The sequence below is a fragment of the Mauremys reevesii genome, linkage group 4 (genome assembly GCF_016161935.1).
Source record: "Mauremys reevesii isolate NIE-2019 linkage group 4, ASM1616193v1, whole genome shotgun sequence".
NCBI classification, from domain to species: Eukaryota; Metazoa; Chordata; order Testudines; family Geoemydidae; genus Mauremys; species Mauremys reevesii.
In genome coordinates, this window is record NC_052626.1 from 63,198,431 (window position 1) to 63,221,871 (window position 23,441).

At 45.0% G+C, this 23,441-nt stretch overlaps 1 protein-coding gene across 7 annotated transcripts in view; it reads right to left on the reverse strand.

Annotated features, from left to right (window-relative positions):
* TTBK2 (tau tubulin kinase 2) overlaps nt 1–23,441 on the reverse strand; it is a 195,799-nt gene that overhangs the window by 141,884 nt on the left and 30,474 nt on the right. For 4 of the 7 annotated variants that reach the window (XM_039536222.1, XM_039536224.1, XM_039536220.1 and 1 more), the window contains one exon: nt 4,685–4,844. In XM_039536222.1, the coding sequence (XP_039392156.1) occupies nt 4,685–4,753 (69 nt within the window). In that variant the 5' untranslated portion in view covers nt 4,754–4,844. Of the gene's footprint in view, nt 1–541; nt 613–4,684; nt 4,845–23,441 lie in introns of all 7 variants that reach the window. The other 3 variants (XM_039536218.1, XM_039536219.1, XM_039536223.1) reach the window with 1 other exon arrangement.

Sequence of the window (23,441 nt, forward strand, 5' to 3'; positions counted from 1 at the left end):
GGAAACATCCTCTCCAGCCTTTTGAGGAATCGCCCCATGATGGGATTTGAAAAAACACTGACCACCCAGACTCCCCTGGACGGAAAGCTGAAATGGCCGCCAGGTATACTCTGGAAGAGGAAAGGGATAGACCCTGTTGCTTAAGGTGTAGGAGGTATGTTGTCTTTAACTCCAGGCTCTCCATGTGAGTTGGGTTATTGCAGTTATTCCCCCATCCCACTCACAACAGAAACAATTTGTATATCAGGGAGTAAAGACTTTAGGAAGATGCATTTCCTGCTTAAGGCAGGGGGTAGGTAGGTACAGTAGTGGGAAAGGGGCCAGGTTGGAGGGGGGAATTAAGAGAATGGGCAGGGGCATAGCTGGAAAGATGTGTTGTAACAGGGTTGGTGGGGCCCAGCTGATGGGGGGGGATGGGAGAGGGGGCTGGCTGGTTCAGTATGCAAATTGCAGGACATGATACGTATAAGACAACTAATTCCTACCAACAATATATCTTTGCCATTAATTTCCTATATTTTTGAACCAGAAAAGAACTCACCAATACAGAGTTAAATTTGTGTGGTGGTGTCATCCCCTTGCAGAAAGCTGAGTCGAGCAGAATTAAAATTTCTGAAAACCAGGAAATGCAGAGGTAAGGTTGGCCATGAAATTCAGGTTTTGCTCAACTCAACTTTTTGCAAGTGGACAATACGCTTACAAGCAACCTGAACTCTGAATTAACATAGGTTTTTGCTGCTGAATTACACAAGTTTGTGACTACTCTATGCAATTAAAAAGAGCAAAATACAGTCATAAAAAAATTCTGATAAAAATGTACTTCTACTGAAAATCTTTACCTAACTCCCAGATGTATTATTTTCTACATGTTTAGAGATACACAATGAATTATTTAAGGCAGCAAATTCTAGGATTTTCCAAAGGGAAAGAAAAGCATTGAACTGGGGACACTTTCCCCTCCTGCCCCCCCCCCCCCCAAAATCAGGAATAGCATTTATATTGCCATCATAAATGTAAAAACCAGGCTTCCCTCCACCTCCCGGAAGTACAATTTTAAAAAATTAAAAACTGCATTTGCACAGCAAAAAAATGTCAGTTCCTAGTAGCCAAGTGAAGAATTCTACATCACAGGCAGTCTGGTAATTTTGAAATTTACCCTCTACTGCCTTTTTCACTGGCACATTTTGCAAGGAAATCCTGAGTGCAAACAGTTAATTAGCTGAATTTCCTACCCCAAAACATGAATATTAGCAACTACAGGGAGGAGTTGCCCACAAGAAACTTTAGGGCTTCAGGCAGTCCTGAAGTCATAATTACATCTGTGTCACAGGACTGGCCTTTAAGAGGTGGGTCAGAGGCCCAGCCTACCTGTGGCAGGCTGAAGGGAAGGATCCAACCTAGCTTCACCTGGGGATCATTAACTAAGTAGCTTGAAGGCAGTTAAGTAAGGAGCTCCTGGGCCTAATCAAAGGCTTGGGAGCAGGGGTGAGCTGGAGCCAGTTCGCACCGGTTCCCGCGAACCCGTTGTTAAATTTAGAAGCGGTTTTAGAACCGCTTGTTAACTAGCTTCCCTGCGAGGGAAGCTTTGATGGGCTCTGCCTGGGAAGCCTGTAATTCCTCCTCCCGGCCGCCGGGGGGCGCTGCGCTGTGCTGCGAGAGCCATGTGAGCTGCCTCCTGGCCCTGTTGCTGCTCCTGCTCTTTGGACCTCTGGCCCTGGGGCTCCGGCTGCTGCCTGGTGAGTCCCTGGCTGCGTCCTGCTGCTCCCAGCCCCCCCCCTTGTGAGTGTCTGCGCCCCTCCCCCGCCTTCCCTGCCACAGCCGCCCCCCTGCTCCCAGCCAGCCCCAGCCACCCCCTGCCCACAGCCACCCCCTGCCCCACCCCCTGCCCCCAGCCGCCCTCTGCCCGCAGCCAGCCCCTGCCCCCAGCCACCCCCTGCCGCCAGCCCCAGCCCCTGCCCCCAGCCGCCCCAGCCAGCCCCAGCCCCCAGCCGCCTCTTCCCACCCCTACCCCAGCCAGCCCCTGCCCACAGCCGCCCTCTGCCCACAGCCGCCCCAGCCACCCCTGCCCCACCCCTGCCCACAGCCACCCGCAGCCAGCCCCTGCCCACAGCCACCCCCCTGCCCACAGCCACCCGCAGCCCGCCCGTCTGCATCACCTGCCCACAGCCAGCCCGTGTCACTCCCTGCCTCCAGCTAGCCCTGCGCCACGCCCCTATCTGCAGCCAGCCCCACATCCACTGGTGCCCTGCAGTTCCCAGGGCAGTAACCCTGCACACCTGCTTCAATGAGGGGGGGGGGGACAGGGAGCAGCTGGGACCCACACATGTGCACACCCTAGAGTGACCAGACAGCAAGTGTGAAAAATCGGGACGGGGTGAGGGGTAATAGGAGCCTATATAAGAAAAAGACCCAAAAATTGAGACTGTCCCTGATCACCACCCACACATGTGAAACGGAGCTCATTTCTAGTTCAGCCCCATCTTTTTAAAAAAGAACTTTAGGTGGGGTTAAAATACATCTGTATTTTCCTGGACATGTCAGGCTTTTCAGTTCTTAATCACCTCCTGGGAAAATATGGACGTATGGTAACCCTATTGGTACAAAAAAATACATGCTGTCGCACATCCCTTAAATCAGAAATTTTTATAGGGAACCCGTTGTTAAATCAGAACTTTTTATAGGGAACCCGTTGTTAAGATTTTAGCAGCTCATCACTGCTTGGGAGCACTCCGCTGTAGACAAGGCTCCTCAGAAGAAAGGAAGCTCTGGAGGAGAGGAGCTCCTGGGGAGATTAAGCCAGGCAGAAACTGTGCTCCTAAAGCAGGGAGAGTGAGCAGATTACAAAACTCTCTAGGCCGGGTGGCCTGTGAGAGACCCTAAACAAGCAGGGGAAATACTGCAAAAACTCTCTAGGACAGTGTTTTTCAAACTTCGGGTCACAACAAATGTCAGGTACTGGGTCGCTCTGGTCAGCACTGCCGACCGGGATGTTAAAAGTCCCATCAGTGGTGCTGCCCAGCTAAGGCAGGCTAGTGCCTACCTGTTTCAACACCACTCTGAGCCCTGGAAGCGACCAAGAGTGGGTCCAGCTTCTAGGCAGGGTGGCCACAGGGCTCCGCGCACTGCCTGAGCACTGGCTCTGCACTCCCATTGGCCAGGAACCACCAGGTAATGGGAACTGGGGCGGGGGGAGGGACAGTGCCTGTGAGCGGGAGTCGTGCAAAGCCACTTGCATGCCTCCACCTAGGAGCCAGACCTGCTGTTGGCCACTTCTGGGGCACACTGCAGTCTGTGGTGCCAGGACAGGCAGGAAGCTGTGCTGCTGACCAGGAGCTGCCAGAGGTAAGTCCGCGCCCCAACCCTGCACCCCAATCCCCATCCCTGAGCCCCCCCAAACCCAGAACCCCTTCCTACACCCTCAACCCATCATCCATAGCCCCACCCCAGAGCCTGCACCCCCAGCCTAGAGCCCTGACCCCCTCCCACACCCTAACCCCCTGCCCAGAGCCCCAGCCCACACCCTGAACCCCTCATTCCCAGCCCCATCCTGCAGCCCTCACCCCTGCACCCCATCCCTCTGCCCCAGCCCTGAGCCCCCCACCACACACCCCCCTAGCACCTCATCTCCAGCGCCGTTGGGCGAGAGGCATCAACAATTTTCTTCAACAGGGTCCCCAGAAAAAAAGTTTGAAAACCACTGCTCTAGGAAGTGGAGAAGCCTGATGCCTTACAGCAGAAGGAGCTGCTGCTAGAGCCTAGATACTTTTGTTTTGGGACTATTAAGTTTTGTCTGAGCTTTGAAATAAGAGCTTATAAAACCACCATACAAGTGCTCCTTTCAGAAGGCTTTATTAAAGGGCGATATACTGCTGTAAAGTCCAGCATTTGGCTTCTCTTTGACCAGACAGTTGAAGTGACCTCATTGTTGCCTCACCAAGGGGAAAACTGAGGCAGGACGCACTCTTTTATAGAATATGATCTGATTTAAAACGACTGCTAGAGTTTCTACCTACATTAAATTGCTCTCTTTCTTAACAATACTTCTTTACAACGTTAAATGTATTTGCTTTCCAAAGGTTGTGTCTTAGGCCCCATTTATACTGGGTTAACAATCCATGTTAGACAGAACTTGGTTATAAAACCAGAATCAGCCTTACTGAGATTTAAAGTACTTTTCCTAGTCAGTGTGGACTAGAGACAGATTGTTGGAAATACTTTTGCATGATGGATTTGAAAGTAACTATAAATTTATTATCAGCTTCTGTGCTCAGTGACCATTAAAACTGCGTTAAAACAATGGAGGTAACCGGAGTTCACTCAGGATTTAAACCTTTTTAACTGAGATCAGAATCTGGCCCTTTTGTCATAACTGTTTTTTTGCAGTTGGGTTTAAAAAAAGTTTTTTCAGATCCTAATCAACCAGTGAAAACCTCTTAAATCCATGCAAAACTGAACTTCATTTTAAAATGAGAACAGGTAATTCAATGCATTTTCCATTAGAGACTGGGGCTTTGTGATAGTGCAGTGTAAGCATTAGTGAAGAAGTCCAATAAAAGGGAAGGGAAATCAGACTTAAGAGGAATTTGGTACGGGCAGATAAACAAACATTTTGGTACTAAACAAAAACCACCTCAAAGATTTTTTTTTTTAAATAATTGAAGAAATGAAAGCAAGACATACTCACCACTTTCCATCTTTCTTTGACCAAGATTCCCACACTGAGGATGTCTGGCTGCTCCCCTCCCCCACTCATTGCAATCTCCAGATGTGGTGGAGCTGCTATGATGAGTCTCTGTCAGTACAGATCATCCAGCTCCCAGAGGTAGATTCCATTTAACCTGAGGCTAGAGAAACAAATAGCAGCACATCAGATGTCATTAATTAATGCAAGGGCCCCATAAGCATCAGTTGTATTCCTAATCTAACAGACTTGAGCTAGGCCATTCTGATGCAGAAAAACTAAATCTAGAAAATTTCCAATTAACAGACATTTGACTAAAAAAAAAATCTACCCCCTCCCAAGGTTTCAGCCAACTCTACCTGGAACTAACCCAAGTCTAGCTCTAAAATGATATTTAATGGACAGAAACCATTTTAAAGGAGCAAAGAGAGGAAAACAAAAGTTATATTCTGTAGCAATCAGAACACACTGGGAGTTTGAAATAGCTATAAGTCACCATTACATGCAAAAAAAATTGCATTTAAATGCAACTTTAGAGTTGCACAATTAAAAGTCACAAAAATAATGGGGGAAATTAAAGAAGTTAAAATTAAAATTTAGAAGTTACAGTTCCTACACTGTTGGACATCATGTATATTACGCCGGGGTGGGGGGGTACACACATTTATTATTTAACAGTACAAATTAAACTGCACATTTAGCCAGAAAAATACAAGTATGAAAAAATTTTAAGCATGAACAAGGCAGCCAGTTTAATTTATGAATTTACTGACTTTTGGTGATCTTATCTTAGATTTTTATACAGTGATATAAATGTGGTATCTTGGAGCCTACTCCAATTCCCAATTAAATCAATGGCTCCCCATATGATTAACCATGATGAGCTAATACAGTGGTTCTCAAACTTTTGTACCGGTGCCCCCTTTCACACGTCTGTGAGTAAGACCCCCCCTTATAAATTAAAAAACACTTTTTTTATATATATTTAACACTATTATAAATGCTGGAGGTGAAGCAGGGTTTAGGGTGGAGGCTGACAGCTCACGACCCCCCATGTAATAACCTCATGACCCCCTGAGGGGTCTCAACCCCCAGTTTGAGAACCCCTGAGTTAATATGTTTTTTAAGTTGATAAATTATGGGCTTGTCTACATAGTTATAGTATAGTTATACCAGTTTAACTCCCGCAGTGGACACACTTATTCCAGAATAAGAATCACTTTTTTTTTGTTTAGTTTAAACCCTTCCAAAGATCATCCATAAGCTAAAACAAAAAAGGCATCTTATATCAAAATAACTGTATCAACATGGGGAGTTACACCAATATAGATCTGTGGTTTAAATTCACACCTTAGCTTATACTAGTATTACTTTCCTTTGTAGACAAGCCCTCTGTCTACCTGAGGTGCACAATTATGTTTACAATTTTTAAGCACACCCTATTTCCTAGTCTAAACTTGCCACTCCTATATATTTTTAGGATTGTTAGGATTGAAGAACTTCAAAAAAGATCTCACAAAACTAAGTGATTGGGCAACAAAATGGCAAATGAAATTTAATGTGGATAACTGTAAAGTAATGCACATTGGAAAAAATAACCCCAACTATACATACAATATGATGGGGGGCTAAATTAGCTACAACTAATCAGAAAAGAGATTTTGGAGTCATCATGGATACTTCTCTGAAGACGTCCACTCAGTGGGCAGTAGCAGTCAAAAAAGCAAACAGGAAGTTAGGAATCATTAAAAAAGGGATGGAGAATAACTTATTGCCATTATATAAATCCATGGTATGCCCACATCCTGAATACTGCGTATAGATGTGGTCTCCTCATCTCAAAGAAGATATACTGGCACTAGAAAAGGTTCAGAGAAGGGCAACTAAAATGGTTAGGGGTTTGGAATGGGTCCCACATGAGAAGAGATTAAAGAGGCTAGGACTTTTCAGCTTGGAAAAGAGGAGACTAAGGGGGGATATGACAGAGATATAAAATCATGAGTGGTGTGGAGAAAGTGAATAAGCAAAAGTTATTTACTTGTTCCCATAATATAAGAACTAGGGGCCACCAAATGAAATTAATGGGCAGCAGGTTTAAAACAAATAAAAGGAAGTTCTTCTTCACACAGCGCACAGTCAACTTGTGGAACTCCTTCCCTGAGGAGGTTGGAAAGGCTAGGACTATAACAGGGTTTAAAAGAGAACTAGATAAATGTATGGAGGTTAAGTCCATTAATGGCTATTAGCCAGGATGGGTAAGGAATGGTGTCCCTAGCCTCTTGTTTGTTAGAGGGTGGAGATGGACGGCAGGAGAGAGATCACTTGATCATTACCTGTTAGGTTCACTCCCTCTGGGGCACCTGGCATTGGCCACTGTAGGCAGACAGGATACTGGGCTGGATGGACCTTTGGTCTGACCCAGTGTGGCCATTCTTATGTTCTAAACACATGTTGTTGTTGTGCACATTTAACTTCTTACTATTTGTTTGAGGTTTTGATTTTTTGTTTGTTCTTAATAGAACAATGGTAATGTTCCCAGTTAGACTTTGAGGTTAACTCCTCATTCAGATGAATGGGCAAGTGAGCGCCAGTTCCCACATTTCTACTACTATGCTTTGGCAAGAGTTTTTTTCAAAGGTTACAGAAAAAAGATGGAATTTTTTAAACCCCTTCCCTGTTGATAACAGCTTAGAATTTTACTCCTGGGGGAATTCTGCACCACTGCACGTGGGCAGAATTCATGTCCCACAGAGAAGCAAAGAGGAGCAGCAAGAGCAGTTACACACCACTCCCTAGCTGTGCAGGTACATTGTTTCAGGCACCCGGAGCAGTCGGTGATGAGGTAAATCACTGCAGGACTGGGGACACCCCAGCCAGTGGCTCCTACCCTGAGCCGGAATCAGCTGCTAGTCCTGGATGGGCTGGAGGCAGGAGAGGATGGGACTTCCTCTTCCCCTACAAGGAGTGGCTGGGGCTGTGTCAGACCCACCCCAAGAAACCTCCCCCAGCTGCAGGAAGCTCAGCATCCTCCCCTGCTTCCTGCCCCCATCACTCCTCAGCTGCAGGGGGAAGAGTCATTGTGCAGGGGAGCTGCTCACCCATCCGCCCAACCCCCCTGCATCCGGACCTCCCATATCCAGATACGCCCACCAAGCCTCATTCCATACACCCAGAACCCCCTCACTCTCCATACCCGAACCCCACACCACTGAATCTCAACCCCTGCTTCTGCAGCCGCCTTGCACCCAGACCCCTTGTCTCCAGATCCCCACCCTGACAAGCCCCACCCCCCCCTGCATCTCTACACTCAGACCCTCATACCACTGACCCCCAACAAGCCTCTGTGCATCCAGATCCCCCCCACACATAACCCCCTCACTGAGCTGCCTGCACCCAGAATCCTCCCACCCCACCCCTGGATCCTCCCCCACACTGAGCCCTTCCACATTTGGATCCTGCCCGGTTGAGCCTGTCTGCCCCACACCTGGTGCGCCTAGTGCGGAGGGACAGGGCTCCAGGGTGTTTCTGGGGCAGGCCCAGGCCTTGTGCTGTGTCATGGTCGGGTGCAGCCTCACCACTGAGTCTGTGTCCCGGGGTGGGGAGGATGCAGTGTGATCTCCCACCTTCATACAATCAGTTGCATGTGCTCCCCATTCCCATGCTGGAGCCTGCATTTATTTATTGACAAGTAAAACTTGCAGAATTTTAAAATATTGTGCGTAGAATTTTTATTTTTTTTGCACAGAATGCCCCCAGGATTAAGAATTTGCACAACTCAGCAAAAATTGTGAAGACATAGACCCTCAAATCATATAATGGGAGTTTTTTTCCACCCACACCCATAATTTCATCCTTTCCCAATTTGTGAGACTGGTTTTCTTGGTAAGTAATTGCATGTGTGTTTTTAAAAGTTTGTTACAATCTCCTTGATTCAACTGGTCTTTTCAACAGCTCCAGTAGCCTTGTCTACATTAGGAACCGTTTACAAAATTTTTCTACCACTGCTAAAATGTTTTCAACTGTACTTGTACAAGCAACCTTGAGATCTTAGTATAGAGCTTTTTGCTTTCAGCTGTGTCAGTTAAACCTACTCTAAACAAGTTTAAGGCTTTGTCTACACTGGAAAATTAGTCTGGATTAACAAAAAGTATGAATTCAAACAGGAATATGTCCCTGTGTGGATGCTCTCTCTCAGAATAAAAGTAGTCTTAATTTTGTTTAATTTAATTCAAGTGAATTAAGATAAAACGAATGAAGGCTACTTTTATTCAGGAGTATCCCCCACAGTGATTTAATCTGGTATTATTACACCCATAGAGTAATGCCAGTAAATTCTCTAACCCCCATTAGAAAAGGTCATACTGAAGCTATGCTGAAAATGGATGCAAGAGCCAGAGAGTCATTTGTACCAGGCTCCAATGTTACTAACCAATGTTACAAACAATGGACTTTTTTTTTTTTTTTTTAAATAAAGCTCCATAATGTAGACAAGGATTAAACGGGTCAGGGCTGGGCAGAGAGAACGTGTAATAATGTCATAAAAGGGGCAGCGCTCCATTAAATTCTTCTCAAATTAGATGCCCACTGAGCATTCTCGGTGATTTTTCATTAACTTAAATCTTTATTCTTCCCCCTCCAACACACGAAGCAAAGTAAATTATCCTTACTACGCAACATGCCCATGCCCAGTTTGAGGCTTCAGTTTTGCTGTCTGCCCTGTTCAAAAAGGTGTAGTTCAAATTTCTTTACAATGGGGAAAGTACTCCATTCACTGTCCCAATAACCCAAAAATAGCAGAAAGTATTTTGCTCAAACTTGCAAATAAAAACTACTACTGGACAGACACCAACCATGTCTGCCTAAAATTACTAAACTGTGAAATTAACAGCTTGTTATGAAGCAAGCAGTTTTATATCAATACTGCTACCAGTCCTGATTGAATACCATATTTCAATTACAATTTATCATCACATGTATAATAATTAAGGCTACATTTATGTCACGGAGGTCATGGAAGTCACCAGGAACTCGCCGTGCCGAATTACCCACCGCCGAATTGCTGCTGAAGACCTGGAGCCACAAGGTAGCAGGCACCCCGCAGCGGGCACAGGGAGGAGCATCACCTGGCTGCCACAAAACGAGGGCAGGGAGAGCAGGAGCTGCCACCGCAAGATGCACGCAGAGGAGCCCGACGACTCAGATGTGCTGGGAAGCACCGAGTGTTCCCCCACCTAGCTACGCTACTGCGTGACTTTTGCTAAAAATAACCATGACAAAAATCTTAGCCTTAATGATAATGAACCTTTCTGAGTGCTGAACTCTGTTCACTCTGGATCCTGACTGCATTTAATGCAGCATCATTAATTTGCATGAAATGCAACACCACCAATACGTACAGCCACAGAGCTATACATGGAACATCTTTATATTACTGCAGATACATTTGGTGTTGCCATTGTATTTGACAGATCAGGAGTATTAAGTTGTCTATTTTATGGCCAACAGCAATAGAAGTTTCTCCACATGTATAGAATACCTCAAAACTGTTTTGATAGGACTAATTCTATGGGCAAGAGGTCTCTTTTCAACAGATTTAATGATAAAGTAATAACTAAGGCCCTACCAAATTCACAGCCATGAAAAACAAACACCTCACAGACTGTGAAATCTGTATAGTATAGGATAAAAGCACACAAGATTTCACAGGGGAGACCAGCATTTCGCAAACTGGGGGTCCTGACCCAAAAGAGTTGCGGGGGAGAGGGGGTTTAAAGGTTATTTTAAGGGGGTCGTTGTATTGCCACTCTTACTTCTGCACTGCATTCAAAGCTGGGTGGCCGGAGAGTGGCGGCTTTTGGTCAGGCACCCAGCTCTGAAGGTAGCACCCCACCAGCAGCAGCACAGAAGTAAGAGTAGCAATACTGCTATCTCCCTACAATAACCTTTCGACCACCCCACAACTCCTTTTTGGGTCAGGACCCCTACAATTACAACACCATGAAATTTCAGATTTCAGTAGCTGAAATCATGAAATTAACAATTTTTAAAATCCTATGACTAAGAAACTGACCAAAATGGACTGTGAATTTGATAGGGCCCTAGTAATAACCCTGTTCAGTATTAAAATTCTCTTGAAGTAAAATAAGACTGAAATCTTCTAAGTGAATGAGCCAAATGCAATGCAACATATGACTATGCAATGAACAACAACTTTCCTCTAACACACTATTTAGACTGCAGAATAAATTTAACTTGGGAATATATGAATTTGTACAAAAATGCAATGTGCATAACCTCTTTGCATAAGGACTCAAGATTCCCATCCACCTTTTGTAACCAGAATTGCGTTAGTCATTCCAAAAGGTAGGATATATGTCTTACATTTTAACCCTGAATTACAAGCCCTAATGGTTGTGAAGAAAACCTTCCAAATGAGAACAAAACATAATTAATGCAATCTTGTGTCTTCCTTCCTCAAGCTCACGGGTGCCAAAAACCCAACTGTCTCCTATTCAGCTGCCAAAACCTCCAGCTTCCCTTTTGGCAACTTCTGCATTACAGTTATGTTGTCACTACAAGAGTCTGTAGCACTTTCACAGTTTGAGGACAAAGTTAAATACATTGAATTTAGTATCAAAATAACATTAATTTTAAAAAAATAAACAAGAAAGCACAACATACACTTGAAGCCGCCACACAATTTCCAGTTTGAAATAGAATTCAGCAACAAAATGTTTTTACTTTGAAAATGACAGGATGAGAACTACCTTACCTTCTGTAGCCTCCTCTTCTTGTCATCTGGTGGCGACTTGTGTTACTGAGCCTGACCAGACAGGTTTTTTGGAGCAGCTCATGCTGCCCTCCCACCCATAGGTCTGCGATTAACGTGCATTAAAAAATTAACGCATCAATTGTGCTGTGCGTTAATCACAGGCGTTAACAGCAGTTAATTGACAGACCTATTTTTACTACAAATATTTGCACTGTAAAAAACAATAGTATTTTTCAATTCACCTAATACAAGTACTGTAGTGGACTCTTTATCATGAAAGTTGAACTTACAAATCAGAGAATATCAGGGTTGGAAGGGACCTCAGGAGGTCTAGTCCAACCCCCTGCTCAAAGCAGGACAAATCCCCAACTAAATCATCCCAGCCAGGGCTTTGTCAAGACTGACCTTAAAATCCTCTGAGGCCTGGTCTACACTAGGACTTTAATTTGAATTTAGCAGCGTTAATTCGAATTAACCGCGCACCCGTCCACACCAGGAAGCCATTTAATTCGACCTAGAGGACTCTTTAGTTCGAATTCGGTACTCCACCCCGACGAGGGGAGTAGCGCTAAATTCGACATGGCTATGTCGAATTAGGATAGGTGTGGATGCAAATCGAACTTAGTAGCTCCGGGAGCTATCCCACACTGCACCACTCTGTTGACGCTCTGGACAGCAGTCCGAGCTTGGATGCTCTGACCAGCCACACAGGAAAAGTCCCGGGAAAATTTGAATTCCTTTTCCTGTCTGGACAGTTAGAATCTCAATTCCTGGTTGGACATCGGGGCGAGCTCAGCAGCACCGGCAGCAATGCAGAGCTCTCCAGCAGAGGAGTTCATGTAATCTCTGAATAGAAAGAGGGACCCAGCATAGACTGACCGGGAACTCTTGGATCTGATCAGTGTGTGGGGCGAGGAGTCTGTGCTTTCGGAGCTGCGCTCCAAAAAACGGAATGCAAAGACCTACGAGAAGGTCTCCAAAGCCATGAGAGACAGAGGATGCAGCCAGGCTGCAATGCAGCACCGCGTGAAAATCAAGGACCCCAGACAAGGCTACCAAAAAAATCAAAGCGGCAAACGGACGCTACGGAGCCTGCCACCACTGCCCCACCAGTGACTATGGACTCTGACGATGGGACAGTGTCGACGGCCAGTTCCTCGGCGATGTTCGCGGATGGGGAAGATGAGGAAGGGTTTGTGGAGGACGAGGCAGGCGACAGCGCTTACAACGCTGGTTTCCCCGACAGCCAGGATCTCTTCATCACCGTCACGGAGATCCCCTACCAACCGTCCCCGGCCATTAACCCGGACCCTGAATCAGGGGAAGGATCACTTGGTAAGTGCTTTAACCATGTAAACTTGTATTCTTAATATAACAGGAATCTGAAGTATGTGAAAAGGAGGTCTCTCTATATATGGGGATAGAACAGAAATCCTCCTGGGAGATCTCCACGAAGCTCTCCTGGAGGTAATCGAAAAGCCTCCGCAGGAGGTTCCTGGGGAGAGCTGCCTTATTGGGTGCTCCGTGGCAGCACACTTTTCCATGTGAGCTTTCATTAGGTACTCAGGGAGCATTGCCTCCCCGAGCACGGCTGCATAGGGCCCTGGTTTGTGCTGGCTTTCACGCAGCATGCGCTCTCTATCTCCTTCAGTGACCGTCCTCAGGGTGATCTCGCTCGGAGACTCCTGCATCTAATTAGGGGAATTACTGTAATGTTACGCCTGGTCCAAAGTATTTTTAAAAAATCTCCGGACAGACGGCATAGCAGAGACTCAGCACGCTGCTGCGTGACGAGCATAACGGAAAGCCAAAGAATCAAATGGACGCTCATGGAGGGAGGGGGGACTGAGGACGCAAGGTATCCCACAGTTCCTGCTGTCTCCGAAAAGCATTTGCATTCTTGGCTGAGCTCCAAATGCTTCTAGGGTCAAACACAGTGTCCGCGGTGGGTCAGGGCATAGCTCGGCAGTTTACGCATCCCCCCACCCCCAGAAGTGAAAGGGAAAACAATCCTCTGTTGACTCTTACATGTCACCCTATCTTTACTGAATGCTGCAGATAGATGCGATGCTGCAGCACTCAACACTGACATCCTCACTCCCCCCCCGCCATGGGTGGCTGACGGTACAATATGACTGATATCCATCGTCATCATCAGCCTATTGGCACATGGGGCAGTGCAAAAGGACTGGTAACCATGCGTACTAGCATCTGTCAGGTGCCCCAGTGTCAAGTGAACCTAATTTTTCCTGGTAAATGATGCAGTATGGCTGGTAACCGTCTTCATCATAGCAACAGGGGACTGAGCTTCATCAGCCACCACCCTTCATGTGTAAAGAAAAGATTCAATTGCCCCTGGACTAGCAGCAGGATGCTGGGCTCCTCTCCTCCACACTCCTTAATGTCCTATCTGGACTATCCTAGCAACTGGAGGCTGCCTTCCACTCATTTCTCACTAACAAGTCACTGGGTCTTATTCCTGCATTCTTTATTACTTCATCACACAAGTGGGGGGACAATGCTATGGTAGCCCAGGAAGACTGGGGGAAGAATGGAATGAACAGGTGGGGTTGTTGCAGGAGCACCCCCTGTGAATAGCATACAGCTCATAATCTATGCAGGATCTGACACAGAGCAGCTGTGCTCTCTGGTTCTCTGATACAGTGGTTCTCTAGTACACTTGCCCATATTCTAGGCAGGACTGATTCTATTTTTAGATACCAAAAAGGAGGGATTGACTCAGGGAGTCATTCCCAATTTTGGCTTTTGCGCCCCTGGCTAAGAGCAGCCAGGGGCACTTATGACAGCAGCAAATGGTGCAGTGCAAAAGGACTGGTAACCATGCCCATCTTATTACCAATTTATGGTATGGTAGATGGTACAGTATGGCTGGTAACCATCTCTGCTGTCATGCAAAAGCAAAAGCATGCTGCTGTGTAGCGCTGCTGGACCGCATCTGTCAGCGGCATCTAGTACACATACGGTGACAGGCACAAAAGGCAAAACAGGCTCCATGGTTTCCACACTGTGGCGTCTGCCAGGGCAATCCAGGGAAAACGGGCTTGAAATGATTGTCTGCTGTAGCTTTCCCGGAGGAAGGGATGACTGACGACATTTACCCAGAACCACCCGCGAAAATGGTTTTTGCCCCATCAGGCACTGGGATCTCAACCCAGAATTCACAGAGACAGACTAGACTGTGTTCATTGTTCGCAAAAATGTATCTTTGCAAGGAATTCACTCCCTTTTTCCCATCACACAGCTTCGACTGTCTCCAGACCTGCCACAGCATCCCCCTCACAGAGGCTGGCAAAGATTAGGCAGCGAAAGAAAAAGACACGGGACGAGATGTTCGCTGAACTTATGGGGTGCTCCCGAGATGAGACGGACCAGCAGAGCCAGTGGAGGGAGACCCTCTCTCTGTACCAGCGCTCACACAGCGAACGGGAGGAGAGGTGGCGTGAGGAAGACAAGCAGGCGACTCAAACGCTGCTTGGACTAATGAGGGAGCAAACGGACATGCTCCGGCGCCTTGTGCATGTTCTGCAGGACCTCAGGCAGGAGGACAGCGCCCCCCTGCAGTGTATCTGCAACCGCCCTCCCCTGCCACAAAGTCCCATACCCCCCTCACCCAAAATAACCAGAAGGAGGGGCGCCAGAGGCCGTGAAAACTGTCACTGCACCCCAGCAGAGTGCTCAAGTACCCAAAAGCTCTCATACCCTAAATTTTGAGAAGTCCTTTCCTTCCCGCCTCACCCAAGCCCCCATCCCAGTTTCATCCCCTAACTGTGTAGTTGATAATAAAAAATACTTTTCTGTTAATTACTGTTTCCGTCATGTTCTTTTAGAGGAGACTATGTTTGAAGGGGGGGGAAGGGGGTTGGTAATTGGACAGGACAATCACCTTTACCAGGGTACAGACATGGGGGCAGGATCAGCAGCAGGTCACACACACACTGCAGTCAGTACGCACCCTGGTCGGTATGGGAGGTGGTTTGCAGGTTCTGTGTGGGTGGGGGGGTACGTGACTTTGTAGTGGGGGAGGGGGGTTACAGATCTCATGCAACGGTCCCTGTCCTGGACCACAGAGCCACGCAGCAGAGGAATCTGTATCCGTCCTCCCCCGCCAAAAGGCCACATAGACCCGCACACAGAGTCCCAAAAAGGAGGGATGGCAGGCTCCGTTGAAACATCCAGTCCGGCACTGCAGACCGCTCTGGGAGCAGGAGCCTGTCATTCCTCGAGTTTACAGGCGGTCTTTACATCACTGCACACCCTACCCAGCACAGTCCGTGTCCCAGTTTCAACCCTGTAACGCAAAGTCATCAATAAAGAAACCTTTGTAAAGTTACAGTGGAACATGTATTTTATTTTTAAACGTGTGTTGGAAGTGGGGGAAGCGGGGTGGGCGGGGTAAGTAACTGCAGATGCTAGTCAACAGTAACTTGGTAAAGAAACAGGGGCAGGTTCAGCTTCTCTGTAAAGAAACTGAACAGTCACAGGTCACGCTGCTCACTGCTCGCTGATACTTGAAGAGTTCCTTGTCGCTGTGCAAGGCGCCTGCACACAGCTTCACGGGCCAGGGCATTAGCGGGTAGGCTGGGTCCCCGACGATCACTATAGGCATCTGCACATCCCCAAGACTTATTTTGTGGTCCGGGAAGAAACTACCTTCCTGCAGGCGTCTAAACAGACCAGAATTCCTGAAAACACGGACGTCATGAACTTTGCCTGGCCACCCGACGTTGATGTTGGTAAAACGTCCCCCATGGTCCACCAGTGCTCGCAGCACCATTGAAAAGTTGCCCTATTTCTCAGCAGCTGACTGTGGAAGAGGTGGACGATAAGGTGCGAGGAGTTGACAACGGCCATAACTGCAGCGGGATCCATGCTCAAAGTGCTGTGGCGCCCGCGCTGTCACTGAGCAGAAAAGTGCACGAACAGATTGCCCGCAGGCGCTTTCAGGGAGGGAGGGCGTGATTGACGGTTCAATGATGACAGTTACCCAAAACCACCCTCGACACATTTTTCCCCCAGCATGCATTGAGGGGAAATCCCAGAATTCCAATGGGCAGCGGGGAGTGCGGGAACTGTGGGATAGCTTCCCACAGTGCACCGCTTCCAAAGTCGACACTGGCCCTGTTACTGTACACTCACACAGTCGAACTAGTGTATTTAGTGTGGATACTAACTTCGACTTCATAAGGTCGATTCCACAAATTCGAATTAAGTTGATTCGAAATAGTCTTGTAGTGTAGACATACCCTAAGGAAGGAGATTCCACCACCTCCCTAGGTAACGCATTCCAGTGCTTCACCACCCTCCTAGTGAAAAAAAGTTTTTCCTAATATCCAACCTAAACCTCCCCAGCTGCAATGTGAGACCATTACTCCTTGTTTTGTCATCTGCTAACCACTGAGAACAGTCTAGATTCATCCTCTTTGGACCCTCCTTTCAGGTAGTTGAAAGCAGCTATTAAATCCACCCTTATTCTTCTCTTCTGCAGACTAAACAATCCCAGTTCCCTCAGCCTCTCCTCATAAGTCATGTGCTCCAGCCCCCTAATCATTTTGGTTGCCCTCTGCTGGACTCTTTCCAATTTTTCCACATCCTTCTTGTAGTGTGGGGCCCAAAACTGGACACAGTACTCCAGATGAGGCCTCACCAATGTCGAATAGAGAGAAGTGATCATATCCCTCGATCTGCTGTCAATGCCCCTATTTATACAGCCCAAAATGAAGTTAGCCTTCTTGGCAACAAGGGCACACTATTGACTCATATCCAGCTTCTCATCCACTGTAACCCCTAGGTCCGTGTAGAATTATGTACAAAAAAAACAACACCTGTATTCAAAAATAAAACCATGTAAAACTTTAGAGCCTACAAGTCCACTCAGTCCTACTTCAGCCAATCACTCAGATAAACAAGTTTGGTTACAATTTGCAGGAAATAATGCCACCCACTTCTTGTTTACAATGTCACTTGAAAGTGAGAACAGACATTTGCATGGCACTGTTGTAGCCAGTGTTGCAAGATATTTACATGCCAGATGCACTAAAGATTCATACGTCCCTTCATGCTTCAACCACCATTCCAGAGGACACGTTCATGCTGATGACAGATTCTTCTTGATAACGATCCAAAGCAGAGCAGATTGACACATGTTCGTTTTCATCATCTGAGTCAGATGCCATCAGCAGAAGGTAGATTTTCTTTTTTGGTGGTTCAGGTTCTGTAATTTCCGCATCAGAGTGTTGCTCTTTTAAGACTTCTGAAAGCATGCTCTCCACCTCATCCCTCTCAGATTTTGGAAGGCACTTCAGATTCTTAAACCTTGGGTAAAACGCGATAGCTATTTTTAGAAATCTCAGATTGGTACCTTCTTTGCATTTTATCAAATCTACTGTGAAAGTGTTCTTAAAATGAACATGTGCTGGGTCATCATCTGAGACTGCTATAACATGAAATATATGACAGAATGCGGGTAAAACAAAGCAGGAGGCATACAATTCTCCCCCAAGGAGTTCAGTCACAAATTTAAATTAATGCATTTTTTTTTTTAAATGAGCATCATCAGCATGGACGTATGTCCTCTGGAATGGTGGCCGAAGCATGAAGGCGTATATGAATGTTTAGCATATCTGGCACACAAATTCTTTGCAATGCTGGCTACAAAAGTGACATGCGAATGCCTGTTCTCACTTTCAGGTGACATTGTAAATAAGAAGCAGGCAGCAGTATCTCCCATCAATGTAAACACACTTGTTTGTCTTATCGGTTGGCTGAACAAGAAGTATGACTGGGTGGACTTGTAGGCTCTGAAGTTTTACATAGTTATGTAACAACAACAAAAAATCTACATTTGTAAATTGCACTTTCACGATAAAGAGATTGCACTACAGTACTTGTATGAGGTGAACTGAAAAATACTATTTCTTTTATCATTTTTACAGTGCAAATATTTGTAATAAAAAATATAAAGTGAGCACTTACTTTGTATTCTGTGTTGTAACAGAAATCAATATTTTTGAAAATGTAGAAGAACATCCAAAAATATTTATTAAATTTCAATTAGTATTCTATTGTTTAACAGTGCAATTAATCGTGATTCATTTTTTTGACTTAATCACGTGAGTTAACTGCGATTAATCGACAGCCATAAAAAATAAATCTTACTGGCCAGAAAGCTATATTTCTATGTATTGTTATCTACAAACCGAAACTAAGCTAGAAGAGGATAGTTCAATTTTTATCATACAGTTTTTATTTTAATTTATCTCCCAGGGAAGCTTTCCATAAAGAAACCATTTCTTTGCTTGTTTACATTGAGCATGCACTTTCCAACATTTGAAGCATAGGCCAATTTTACCAGTTCCTAAAACGAACAGTATTACAATATTTCTTGAGCTCTTCGAAAACATCAGCAAAAGAGAAGGGTTAAGTGTTAACAAAACATAATGTAAACACCAGTAGTCCTAAGATACATTTTCATTGGCTGATTGGCCCTTTTTTGATGATGACACAACTGTGCAACAACTTCTAATGGTTCAGAGCTGGGACCATATAATCAGAATAAAATTTCTTATGTCCGTAACCATTTTACATATTGGAGGAGTCGATTCTGTTGGAGATAAAAGTCAGAGACTGAGTCATTTATCATGAACCCTAGGAACTCCAAAAAGATTGATGTTTTGACACTCTACAATGTACTGTCCTTTCTAGTACTACTATTTATTTGTATTACTTGATCTGTCAATTGTCCAAATAGGGGAACACGTTCTCCCAGCCTTTACCGTTAAGGAATGCTGATGGCTAGGCTTTTTGGGAAAATACATTGCTCCAACACAGTCCAAAATCAGAAGCTCTTGGACAAGCCTCTTAAGTAATCTGTGTTTCTCTCAAGGGTGGGGGGGGGGAAAAATCAACTAATCTAGAAGATTTCTCCACAGCTCCACTGACCTTTGGCAGTGAAGACCTAATAGTACACAGATAGAGGGTTGCAGCTGTGTGGACTGGTTGGCCCAGTAAAGTGAGGTTCTACACTCAACTTGGCAGCATTTCTGTCTGTAGGATATAACATGATAATTTTTGACACCACATTCATTCTATTCCAATTTTTCATGAAACTTTCCAGGCAACAGTGGGCAGAATATTATTGATTTTAATGAAAATCTGAAAACCAGAGTGGGGAAACAGAGAATACACAAAGTCCTCTGCATCTGGTTAGCACACCCAGCAGTTTCAACCACCTCTGTAACTGTTTATAGATCAAAGAACCAGTTGATGGCAGCCATTAACACCTTCCAGCATAACAATATCCTGCATCTCAGATCTGCTGATCCTTCCAATGGAGGAGTTTAAAATATTGACACCCTAAATGAGTTCTATCCCAGACAGAAAAAAGGAATAAGAACGGCAGGAGGTAAAAGAGCTCACACAGAGTCCTTGGCATGGGGAGGGTGAATATCAGATCGTGATATTGGGGAGGAAGAAATAGGGAGGCACACAGAGCTCCTGCCATGGGGTGTAAACAGTGCACCTGGAATAGAAGAGCTTTGTATAGGGGAAGGAGACATGGGAGAGACACACCGCTGCCAAAGGGAGGAGAGGTGGAAGGTTTACAAGAAGCCCCTGAAAAAGGAGGCGGCAAATCAAAACACACTAGGGAAATTTTAGTGTACAGCAGCAGGGTCCATACTGACAGCTAGTGAGCAGGCTAGCATGAGGTAAATGTACATCCCAGCTTGCAGCACACTAATTGTTCCTCTAGACAAGCCTTCGATGAATCTATTTGGCTTTGCATCCACACCCAGCATCCAACTCCTGATCTCCTCTTCCTCTTTGATGTATGCTCCAGGCTGATTTCCTTGGAGGATAATATGCTTCAGCTGTTCGGGCCCCAGCTCAGAGTCCTAGCCAGAAACTCTGGGGCTTTTTGATATGGCCATCTACCGCACATTCCACATAGGAGTCAGCACTAGTGGAAAGTGCACATGGACAACGCAGCTCAATGAACTCCAGTTACTGTACTTGTAAGTAATTTTCCTAAGCAATGGATCACTGCAATGGAGGGAGAGCTCAGAATCTTAAGAGAACAAAGATTGGAAAACAGCCTTGCCAAATGCAGTATCTGATTGTAAGGCTTCAGTAATAACTTAATGTGTCAAATGTGTGACCAAACCCCAAGTGGCTGCTTTATATGTAATATCCAAAATATATGTATTCTTCAGTGATGCTGCTGAGGGAGAGAAAACTCAGTGTGGCAGGAAGGTTTACTTTGCCCACCTCATAACCAGTTCTCACACTATCAAAAGTCCACCTCCATAGTTTCTGAGATGAGATGGTTTTGACTTTCATCTTCTCTGTGATGGAGACAAAGAAATCCCGGCAAAGATCTAAAAAGGTTTGTTCTTTTCAGATAAAATGTATGGGCATGCCTGACATTCACAGAGTGCAGCGTAACCAATTTGCTGGTTCAGATGAAACTCTGGGGTTACCTTTGGCAGGAACTTAGAAGGTGTCCTCAGAGATACCTTGTCTGGATAAAAGATGGTATACAAGGAGGGCCAGCAATTAAAGCTTTGATTTCTCTGACATCCAGAGAGGCAATAGCCATCAAGAATGATGTTTTCATTGGTAAGTGTAATTTGTGAACACAACACCGTCAGTTTGGAGAGTAAGCCTCTCAGTGCCAAGAAAACCAAGTTACAGTCCCATGGTGGGATTGGCTCTTTAACAGGTGAGAACACCTTAGCAAGACTTTTAAAAAATCTGATCACAGCTAGATGAGAAAAAAATTGTGTGTCCATTCACTGGAGGATGAGCAGAAATAGCCACAAGGTGAACTTGATGGAGCTAAATGACAAGTTATGCTGTTTCAAGTCAAGCACATAGTCTGACTAAGATCTCGGACGCAGAAGCTTCTTGCAAAGACAGGGACTTTTGGAGACACCAACAGGAAAACATCGTCCATTTCACCAGGTAAGTTTGTCTTAAAGACTCTTTCCTACTGTTCACTAAGATATTCCAGAAAGACAAGGAGCATGATTGCTCTACCTTTGATATGCATCCAGTGGCCAAGATGTGAGATGAAGGGACTACAGATCTGGATGCATAATCTTCCCTTCCCTTCATTCTGTGATAGCAGGTCCAGAAAGAGAGGCAAGGTCCTTGGCTGGCAGGTCAACAGAATGTCTGGGAACCAAACCTGCCTTGGTCACACAGAGAGCTATTGATATTAGCTTGGCTGAGTCCACTCTGATCTTGCAAAGCACTCTGGGAATCAATAGGACTGGTGGGTAAATGTACATCAGGATTCCTGACCAAGAGATTAAGAGGGTATCAAGCAGGGAGTCTGGGTTCCCCTACCCCCAGCAGAAAATCTGACACTTCTTGTTTTGTGTCACAAATATGTCTATCCATAGACAACCATAATTCAAAGGTATATCCTGGAGGATAGAGTCCTTGATCTCCCACTTGTAACTGGATGAGAAATGTTTACTCAGATTATCTGCTGTGCTGTTCTGCAGACCACGTAAGCATACTGCTGAGAGGGAGATTGGAACTGGTGCATCACATACCAACAGTCTAACCATATCTCAACATAGCGGGGAAGATCTTGCCCCACCCTGTTTATTGATGTAGAACAAAGTGGTTGTATTGTCCATTATTATTTGGACAGACTATCCTCAAATGTGATGCAGAAAGGACTCGCAAATACTATGCAGTGCCCCAAGTTCTAGCACGCTGATGTGCATTCATATTATTGTGTGGTCCAAAGGCCTTGTGCCTGTAGATCACCCATGCATGCTTCTCCCCTAGACTGAGGCAACCGTCACCATTGTTTTGGATCAGAGAACAGATGCAAGAGTTTGCAAGCATTCCTGTGGGTCTGTTGTCACAACTGGGCCTACAAATTTACCCAAATTGTGAGTTCAACTACAAAAAGCATATAAAAGTTCTTAAGACATTACAATAATCTATAACAACAAATGTTAATGGGAAAAGGTATGAAAGGGAGTTAAAATACCTGAATCTAAAACAAAAACAAAAAAAAATCAAGTTAATGTGATTCAAGGACTGTATTAAAATTATGTTTGTTAAAGACAGAATATTTGAAGCTGAAAATTATAGCTGACAAGCTAAAACTGGGATGTCAGATATTAGGCCCAATTAATATTAGGCCCATTAATGATGGGCACAGCACCCTCACATGAGGGGCAGTATTTGAATCTAGGATACTGGACTGAGGCCATCGTGGTGGCAGCAGAATTTTAATTTTGGAAAAATAAAGCACCAACAGGCAACTAACTAAACTACACAATCATAATGATTCTATGGATACGCTTGGCAGAATTCAATTTTTATTTTTTATAATTTCAATGGATAATATCTATGTTTATTTAACTATTTTTTCAATTTTTATCAATTTAAATGTTCACAGTTGTGCAAAATTCTGGGTTTTAAGCATTTCTTTTTATTTGAATCTAATTAAATGTTCATAGTTGCAAGAAAATATTGGGAGTGGAGGAATCCGACAATAGGGAGGCCAGATAATTATTCAATGACAGTAGATGTTGAGATTCAAAAAGTCAAAGCTTGAACACTGTTAAAACATCATGTGTCAAGATATACTAAGTAAATATCCTTAAATCAAACTCTAGTAAGTTCTCAAGCAGCATTTTTTCTTACTCCACATATCTGCACATTTCTATTATTACTGATGGAAATATTTTTCATCAGTTTGAGTGTGTATAGTGAAATTGACATTTATCAACGTTTACTGATAAAAAAACCAATCTTTCCAAGCCTAGCTATATACAAGTTTGAAAAAGGTGCTAGCAGTTCATGAACCACAGACTGCAAGCTGTTCCCTCTTGAAGCCAAGAGATAGGAAGAGGAACTGAGCGGTGGTTGTTGCACTCTACCTTTTCATGTCCTTGACACAAGCCACAGAGAACACTCAGGGCACATATTTGGTCATACAGA